The 10,484-nt window shown below is 30.9% G+C and overlaps 1 protein-coding gene across 1 annotated transcript; it reads left to right on the top strand.

The window, feature by feature from the left end:
• Positions 1-62: 62 nt before the first annotated feature.
• Positions 63-9,971, top strand: Polr1D (RNA polymerases I and III subunit AC2 l(2)37Cg). Its single transcript, XM_075369438.1, has 4 exons — positions 63-388; positions 1,534-1,634; positions 5,644-5,800; positions 9,844-9,971. Exons 1-4 carry the CDS (start codon positions 371-373, stop codon positions 9,886-9,888), a joined length of 321 nt encoding a protein of 106 aa, XP_075225553.1. The 5' UTR covers positions 63-370; the 3' UTR covers positions 9,889-9,971.
• Positions 9,972-10,484: the final 513 nt, after the last annotated feature.

The following is a 10,484-nucleotide window of genomic DNA, read 5'->3' as shown; positions in this document are numbered from 1 at the left end:
CTTTAATTTTAGTGAACTTTAGGATTTATTAAAAACGCTTAATTAGTATGAAAGATTACAACAAAGAAGTGAACCCTGGAAAATCTTTTTTATTCCACGAACTAGAATATTTAATACAATTATCTCAGTAGCTGAATTAACCATTCAAATCTTGTATTTTCTGATCTCAGTTATTCCATCGCGATAAATTGGCCACCCTGTAAGATAGTTTATTACCATATGACTTGCCCGTGTTCCATGAGATACAACCGATTGTTCCGTTGATGGTTTGATATGTTTAGGTTATGTATATTATTCGTCTAGTTACAGTTTTCACCATTTTTTAATTGCCATCTTAATTTAACTTTAACACCGTTTGTCTCCCTTCAGAATGAAAGAAATAGCTGAGGTAAGTGTTATTTAAATATATGCATCGTTCATTAGTGTAACTAACAACCATTATACTGTAATTAATTGTCAATTTTGCAGCAGAAATATTCAGTTTTAGGCTAACTTTTAATTTCTATATTTTAATGAGTAAAATTAACAAGCAAAATGAATAGACTATACAATAATAAAGAAAAATTGAGACGTAGATTCAACAATGCTTTAAATGAAAGTAATAGATAAAAACAGTAATTTTATGCCACATTTTCTACTGGCAGTTTGCAAGCTAGTCGCATACCTTATACAATGATAGACGATAAAATAATTTATCTATTATATGCTTTAAGGAAGAATGCTTCATTAAATATTGGCAAAGTACATCAGTTTATCACAACATACTTCATCTTTTATGAATTGTAGATTTTTTTATGACATTTTTAATAGTTTAAACACATTTTAAATTCTATGCTAAGTAGGAATATTTATAATCAGCAATAGCTAAGAAGGTAACGTTTTTGTATTGTTATACTTTTATAATGTTACGAGAATTCATGAAATGTGCGATGGAATGTATTGAAGGTAGAAAGGATATTGATTTAAATTGACTGATGAACAATTTTTTTACAAAATAAAAAAGAGCTATGCCAAGTTATATTTGAAATATAATGGAAAATAAATTTGTGTTATTTTTTGGGGGTTAGGTCATGTAACCTCCCAACTGTAACTCTTTTTTCCTGTTTAGCCTCCGGTAACTACCGTTTAGATAATTCTTCAGAGGATGATATGTATGAGTGTAAATGAAGTTGTAGTCTTGTACATTCTCAGTTCGACCATTCCTGAGATGTGTGGTTAATACCCAACCTCCAAAGAACACCGGTATCCACGATCTAGTATTCAAATCCGTTTAAAAATAACTGGCTTTACTAGGACTTGAACACTGTAACTCTCGACTTTCCAAATCAGCTGATTTGGGAAGACGCGTTAACCACTAGACCAACCTGATGGGTTTCCCAATTGTAACTGGGATGCTGTAAAAAAAACAAAAAACAATGAGATTGTGTATAAAATTGCCAAACAATACTCCCTATTACTGTTATAGTGCAATTTTGTTTAGAATATTTCCATTATTTATATATTTATTAATGTTAATTTTTTTTCTTTTTGTAGCTTGCAGGGGATGAAAGTTCTAAAGACAGGTCACGCACATTTGTATTTAATGATGAAGGCCATACTCTAGGAAATGCATTAAGAAGTATCATCTCATCTTAGTAAGCATTCCTATAATTCTCTGTAATATACATTCAAAAAACTATCATATTACTTTTAAGTTTGTAATTGGTTGTAACATTTTTTTTGTACTGTCAGTTTATTTTTTTGTTTTGTAAATATTATGTAAAATTATCAGTGCTATTGTTGTATTACTATTTCAATTTACAGACACTTAAAAATTAAAAAAGATATTAAAAAAATTTTAAAACAGTTAATTAAATTTTTGTTTATACAAACTAAGAAGACCAAACAAGTTTTTATATATTTTCAATTAACTGATTTTAAAAATTCATTTTTATCTTGTAGAGAAGATTCATCAGTTGGTTCCACTTGATGTCATAGAAATCAGCCACTTCTGAAGATCAGTCTTCAACCATTGTTTTCACTTCTTCATTGGTATCAAACTGCTGACCATTGAGAAACTCCTTCAAGTAGGGAACAGGTAGTAATTGCTTAGGACAAGGTCTGGTCTATATGGTGATTGGTCAATTTGCTCCCATCCAAAAGATGTGATTAACTCTAGAATTTGAGCAGCAGAATGAGATTGTGCATTGTCATGCAACAACAAAACCAGATGACAATAGGCTATGTTGCTTATTCTGTATGGCATGCTGAAGCTTCGTCAAGTTCTTGCAGTACGCAGCTGAACTTATTGTCCCTTTGGGAATAAAATCAACAGGACAGCATGTCTATCCTAATATACAGTTGTCATTGTCTGTTTGGCTTTCATTTTGTCTGAGATGTTTGTCGCCATTCCATTGACTGCTGCTTTGATGCTGGAGTAATGTGAGAAACCCATGTCTTGCGCCCTGTTACAGCATGGTCTAAAAGTTCATCTCCTTCCTCAATGAATTAGGTCAAACATGTTAAAGCACTAGCCATTCTCTTTTTTTTTGTGTTCTTCAGAAAGCAGTCTGGGAACCCATTTTTTGAATTACAAAGATTTCAGAAATGTTTTTGTGTAGCACTGACCTTGAAACTTATAACAAAGTGGAAATCTTGAATCATTGCTGTTGACATGTTCCTTGTGTCAAAAATCAAATCACAGACTGTATTTTACTATGGGCGGACTGCTCAATGAAATATTTCAACTTCACAATATAAACCCTACACTGCATCTGTTAAACGCAGGCGGAAATCTGGGAAAAAGTGGTGGTCCTCTGACCTTAGCATGCTGCGTGCAAGAGTTAGGTTCACTAGGGGAAGATACCAGTCAGCATCGCTCCCTAACGGGGATAATCGTTGATGTGCGCGCTGAGGATCTGCAGATCTACCAGTGAACCTGTAATGAGTATGTTCATGCCATCAAGGAAGCCAAACTAAAGTTTTGGCATGCGTGAGTTTCAGCGCAATCACTGGCAGCTCACGAAGTCATGTTACCAACCAAAGCCATTGCACGTGCTGTCCAGTGTTTGATGTGGGTTTGGTGGTCATGACCACACTTTAACATCTGTGGTGACTTACCAGACGTTTGTGGATACTCTGTTTCCAGATGCTCCAGAGGGTGATGCAGAAGTTGGCATTAAGGCGGGTGAGACACCATTCCCTGGCGTACGAGCTGTGGAACCCGTAGATATAGACCGAATGGTACCGAGAAAGGCACCAGGGATTAACCCACTTGGATATTTTCTATCATCTGCTGCCTGTCATAAGAGGGCCGCTTGGCAGACTGTTCTCGGGGTGGCTAAACTGGGTTTGCTTTTCGACTTGTTAGAAGGTGGCTTTGATGAGGGTGCTCTTAAAATCAGTGAGGTCAGCAGTTATCAACCAATCAGCCTCTTGCCATCGGCAAATTGCTTGAGAGGCTGTTTGTGGATTGGCTCTGGGAAAGCGTCGATATGAACTCATTTCTAAATCAAAGCCAGTATGGCTTCTTGAAAGAGGTTGGCACCGAGGATTGCATCTTAAATGCTCTTGCTGAAGTAGGAAGTGCAGACTAAATATGTTTTGACAATTTTTATTGACATAGAGGCAGCATTTCTTTCCTTGTGTTGGAGTTCTGTCCTCTATCAGTAGGAATGTTGCAATGTTCTCATAGCCTTGCAGGCCATAGTACGTGACTACTTGTCTGTTTGCACGGTTCTGTTTAAGGATGCGCACGTAGTTGTGGAAAAGTTCATCACCAGGGGAAGCCTGCAGGGCTCCGTTCTTGGTCCCTTGCTGTTTAACTTGGTATTCTACAAATTGTTGGGACTGACATTCCCAGAAGGGGTCACGGCCCAGGCTTTCACCAATGACTGTCTCCTGTTAGTTCGTGGTAACTCCGACCACAGCTGGAAGATCAACTGCAGGCGGCTTTGTCAACCGCAGAAAGCTGGATGGACATTCATAATTTAAGGATTTCTGAAGTTTATGCTTCTCGTGCAAACAAATTTTCATACAGTCGTAACCTCCATATTAAGTAAAAAAGGCTATGTAATCAATCAGCTGAGTTTAAGTTCATAACGACCTAGGAGTTTTGTTTGATGAGAAGTTGCTGTTTAGCCACCACATTAGGCATGTAGCGGCATATGCCATCTCTGTGATGCACAAGCTTATGAGGATTGCTTGAAAGAATTACGGAGAGAATTATGCAAAGCACGCTGGGATGGCTCCCAGCATGCTTTGCATAACGTGCATGCACCCGCTGGGGTTCCGACAGCTGCACAAAACTTACATTTTTACAGCCAATTGGATCTTACTTAAAAAATAGCCCTTGTACATTATTTACATGTACAGTTTGTTATTTTTCGTTCTTTTTTTTTTGTCATCCTTGCTTAATAAAGGATTATTATAGCTTAAACTGCAGATAAAATCATTCTGTTATTCAAAGTATTTTTACATTAAAATTTAATATGCCTGTCTTTAACAAGGTACCTAGTTTATGCTCGGTAGTAATCTTTTTACATCATGTCTCTATTTCTTTCCATATATTTAATGAGATGAAGGTCTCATGTTTCTGTTCTTTGCAGCTGTTTTTATTAAATATTTTTTCTTATTAGATGTTCATAGTTAAAATTTTTCACTTTGAGCATATTATGTTCAAAGAAATAATTTACTATTCAGATAATATTTTTATTTTCTACTGCATTTTTTAAAATATAATAAAAATAAACAGGTTTCCTTCCTTCATAGTAATATGAGACGGCAAACTTAAACTGAAAAAAAAAGGTTTGTAATTACCCCACTTTTTTAAAGAATTTCCTTTCATCAGAAAATGATAATGAAATATTTAGCGCACTTACATAAAAACATTTTTAAATTGCATCATGATAAAGTAAACAGTAAGGAAAGTTTTATTTGAAAATATTAACAGATAAAACAAATTAATATCTCCTTGTAATTGTCAATAATCAATGAATAGAGGATGATCCTGACAAAAAACTTTTTTTTTTAATTGGTCAGTCAGTAACTACAGTAAATGATTCTGTATTATTTCAGTTAGATTAACTCAGTGTAGGGGAATTACAGAGTGCATTTTATATCTTACACCACAATTTCACTAAAGCAAACAATCAAACATTTTATAGCCAATCTAATAAACACACAAACATCAGGTTTTATATCTTGTCACAATTCTTCATTTATTAAATATAAGATTTTGTTTGCATTTAAAATCATCAGTTTAGTTAAGTAAAAACCGTGTTTTACATTTCTATACAGTATTTACCAAATAAATCCCCTTGAATGTATAAAATACAAATATATGCAAAAAATTCAGGATTTTTAACATTACAGTAATAATTTCCTGAAATATCTCTGCTGTTTAGAGGAGTATTACAAAATTCTATGTTGCATGATTTCCGAAACTCCTGTGTACAAATTTATTAGGTAGATCCTTCTACCTAAGGTTAATTATTATGTTTTATTGTTAAAACATGTTTTACACAAACTTTAACTGCATTTAGTATTCTTAATTTATATATATTTTTTTCCATTGATTTTGTTGTGCCCTTTTTTTAAATTTTCATTGTTGATATTTTACAGGTTTTTTTATAGTGTTTTCTTACTGGTGTTATGATGTTTCAGCCCAGAGGTTGTGTTTTGTGGATATACCGTTCCACATCCTGCTGAAACTAAGATGCATTTCAGAATACAAACAAACGGACCAAAAGCTGTAGATCTACTACAGAGAGGCTTACAAGATTTAGATAAATTATGTGAACATACAGCTAAACTATTTCAGGTAAATGTTTTTTTAAATTTAATTCCTGATCTATGGACCTTAAGATTTTTCTAAGTACTTAGCATATTGGGAGTGATGAATAATTGTCCTGTGCATAAGATTACTATTTAATAATTATTAATTATTAGAGAATTGTTTATATATGTCCTTTACTGCCTTTATCAAAAAACTTAAGTAGCTTTTTGAAGATCTAATTTTAAATCTGAAATGTTTTATCCACATTGAGATCCGAAACCTGATATATGATTAAGCTGGAAAATTTTTAACAAAATAAGTAATAAAAGGAAAGTAATGAAAAAAGGACTTCTCTGTAACTACTATATTGTCTGTAAATATTCAATAATTTTTTTTTCTGCAAGATAATTACAAATAGTAATATTACTGTGAAAGAGACATTTTACTAATCAGAAGAATTTGATATAGTTGAGCAAAATGGGTGTATAGATATAATAAAATGCTTGTATTAATTCTACACATAGACGTTTAACCCTTTAACTGGTAGTCGTAGAATTTGTGATAATAATTTTTTTGTAATGATTTTAGCCATGAAGATCGTGTTGCTTGTTGGTATGGTATTTTTAATAATTGGATATTGTGTGTCAAATGGGATCCACTATCAAACTGATAAATATTTCAGAAAAAATGTATCAGGTTTGATAGTCGTTAAAATAAAAAAAGGAAAATTTGGGAAAATAATGTGCACTTCCAATTTTTGAGGCAACACAAAGGTTAAAAAAAGCATCCATTTTCTCCCCTTTTTCAGTTTTTTAATACTTAATTGCTTTATTAGGTTGATTTTAAAAAAAATCTGTTTTAAAGACTTATAGAAATATTTGCACACAAATTTTTTCTATTTTCATCTGATTCCACCAAAAATATAGGAGTAATATGGTGCAGAAGGGGTTAGTATGGAAAATTTTTAACTATTCCTGTATTGTAAAACATAGTCTTATATAATTTCTTAGGGTACCTTCCACTTGTGTCTCGAACAATATCAAATTATTTTTTTTTAACATTTAAATTTGGTTTTTAATTCATTTTTAATGGTCCTTTTTACAATAAATATATCGTTTCCTGGCGATGATAACATGAATGCATGCTATGCAATGATTGAATGATAACATGCATTGTTCACCCAGAAAACCCCCCCAAAAAAAAAATATATATGATGATTTTTTTTTTATTTGTCATCAGAATGCATTGCAAAACTTATTGTGTAGTTACACTTACTCATTACTAGAAAAGAAAGTATAAAGATTCTAGTAATGCAGTAAAACTTATAGGAGTTTCTTATTTTGAAAAAATTATACACGTTAAGAAAGGTCATTTATTATAACATATAAGTTATAACTCTTGTATAAGTTATAAAACTCTAGATGACAGTGATGACTTACGACAGACTTGCTGAAATATGTATTTGTGTTATTGCAAATTACATAACTAATGCAGACAATGAATGTTAATTTTCTTTAAAAAATGTTTTTTGAAAATTATTAACTGTTTCTAAAATTAAACAGAATATTGTATTTTTTAATGGTGATATTTTAAATCTTCAATGAAAAAATAGGCTAACCTAATATTTTAAAAACAGATCAATATTCCAGTAACCATTATGAAAATAAAAAATCTGTTGTGGACACTACATGATTCCTGGTACGTCTATTAAATTACATATACACATTTTTTTTAAATGGGAACTGCAAAAAACTTTATTTCATTAATAACTTTTAATGTTTTTTCATATTTTTTTTATTGTTATTGAATTATTATTTATTGTAAAAAAATTTTTACATTCGGAGATTAATAATTATTAAATCAATATATTTAAATTAGAAAAAAAGAGAGTCGGATTTGAACTGATGTGCCTTCCCCATGTAAGATCCAAATATTACATTAATTAAAATTTTATTTTGCTATAGCTCTGGAACCAATGAAAATAAGTACTACTTATACAATATATCGTTGAAAAACTCTCATGAGGACTTTTTACTGCAGTTAAGAAAAAGTCCAAAATCCAAAAAACTTTGAATTTTGGGATTTTTCAAGTTTTTTTGAATTTTGGGCTTTTTTGGCATTTTGGCTCAGTTGATTGCAGTCAAAAGGGGAGACACACAACTAGATGTTACAACAGTCCTAAATAAAAAATTGAACATAATGGGTTATATTCAGACTAGGACTAAGTTTTAGTTACTGTATTGACAGATTAAAACAAATTTCATCTGTAAACCCAGTAGGTTTATTTGGTTTTATACCGCAAAAAGTTATACTGTCAGTAGACAGAGAAGATAGCAGTTAAACTTAAAGATATCTTAGATGAAAATAAATAGATGTCCAAGTACATGTCAATGTATGTGATTATGGGAAGCTCAAGGACTTTTATTTGAAAGGATGGAATTCTTTTATGGAAGAACTATTAGCTGATGATGAGCCATATATGACATTTTCGCCATTTGTTAATGTTGCAGCAAATAGTTATCATAATTATTTTTAAATTCCTGATGGATCCTGGTCTTAGGTGTTTGAAGTTAGGCTAATAGCTTCTTTTTGTTACCTTTGATCAGCCTTTGTATGTAAAAGCAAAGGAAGTAATTTCTTGTTGCCCTAAATTAGAAAATGATTTTGTTAGATTACATGGATTTCACCTGCTCATATCGTTGTTGGGAGCTTTTGGTTATGTGATTAAAGCAGAAGTCTAAAAGAAATGCCATGTTTAATTTATGTAGCTGATTCAGTGAATAAAATTTTGGACAGATGTATATGCTCAAGCTTATTTGTAAATACTGTTCTAGGTGACATTTTATTTAAGAAAATGCATGAAATTATTTAAAATATATTAAAGATATTAAATAATCTTAAATTATAATAGATAATCATTTCATTATTAAATAATTTTTGAATTGCAAATATTGATGACTTGATAAAAAGTAAATTAGATGAGAAGTTCATTATTATTTATAATAAATTTATTAAATTTCTAGAGAGCTAAGGAAAGAGACTTTACAATATACTTTAAATTATGGATACAGTATTCTAGAATAACAAATTTGATAAAACAATTCCTTGAAGCTGAGAGATCTGGAAATTGGCAGCTTCTCCTTAATATAATTCAAAAATTGTTAACAAACTGTTTAATCAATAGTTCATTTTTTGTTTGCAGAGTTCAGTCAGTTTACAACATAAGCAGTAGCTAAAATATATATTAAATGCAAGTGAAATGTAAAAGTATGACAAAAAGGATATTTCACTAAAAGGCGAATAAATACATTTTGGCGGCATTTTCACTGATCAAACAATTGAACATACTTTGTTTTCTTGTTTATTCTCAGTAGTTGTTTCATTAGTATTTTGTTTAGTTTTCTTGCATTTTTTCTGTTTTTCGTTCTAGTTCATCTAAGTGTTCGTTCCATTTAGGTTAGTTTGCCTTGCGGGCTACTTTTGTTACCTGTGATTTTATTTACTGTTAGTTTTTTGTTTTATTTCATTTACTTAACTTTCTGTTTGCATTTATTAACCATTATCTCGCCAAAAATAGATGAAATCAAAACTTGTGTGTCAGGGGAGGGAAAAAAGTTAAGAACAACAGTAGCAGTTACTAAAGGAGCAGAGATAGCGGTGCCAGATTAAAAAAAAAATTATAAAACTTACTATGAATCTAATTATCTTGATTGATATTCATATTATTATTTATAGCATTGAAACTTTCCCTAATATTTGTACTTGCTCATCTTGATGTTTGCCTTTTTACAGAATATATTTCTCTGTCATTAATCTGAACTACCGTATACCCCAAGAGTATTGTGGTAGTCTGTGCTAGTATTATGAATATTGCACATGTAATTTGGACAATTCTCTGTAAGTTTTTAGTTTTCTGAAAATATTTTTATATAGGTCTTATAATCACACTAAGTAAACTAAATCTCGTGTGTTTATTGTAAACAGTTTTCTTATTTGACAACTAAGAATACATTGTCCTGAAAAAAATTGAAAATTTTTGTATTTATCAGTTAGTTTGTTTGATTTTAAAATATATTTTTTTTTTCTAGGAAGGAATGGATGAATACAGAATGAGAACTGGTACACAAGATTAATTTAACAAAAAAAAAAATTTATTGTTTTTTTTTTTATATACTTTATGTATTTTTGTAAATAAAACATATGTCTTTAATATTTTTTTCTGCCTTTTGGTCTTGTTCCCTAATATCTTATGTGTTTAGAGTTAAAGTTAAATAAAAATCTATTACTGGCCCTCGAAGTGTATTAAATATAAAGGCTCCAAACCACTTTACTTTTGAATAAGTAAATATCTGTTACAGCAACTACTTTTTGACATTTATCTTGTTAATTTTTATGCTGTCTTGTCATTAAAGTAACATGATAAAAAAAATTTTTCAAAAAAGAATAGCGTGACAAAACAATCAGAAAACCTGATGCAAGTTGACAAAAAAATTTTGTCAACTTGCATTATCATAACAAACCACGGTTCTAACTTGCCTGCTCAGTTTTTTGACCTTAAATTGACTGTAACTCAAGAACGACTCAACCAGTCTTCATCAAATTTTCAAATGCACAACATAAGATATACTACTAGAGAATACCTTAAATTTCAGTGAAATTTATCTGGTAGTTTGAAGATTTTTGAGCCAGAAATATGTATACATAAGCTTATATATAAATATATAAGGAA

This window comes from Lycorma delicatula, chromosome 6, assembly GCF_047948215.1.
Source record: "Lycorma delicatula isolate Av1 chromosome 6, ASM4794821v1, whole genome shotgun sequence".
Taxonomy (NCBI): Eukaryota; Metazoa; Arthropoda; class Insecta; order Hemiptera; family Fulgoridae; genus Lycorma; species Lycorma delicatula.
Note: the sequence above shows the minus strand (reverse complement) of the source record. Positions and strands in the feature narration are given on the sequence as shown.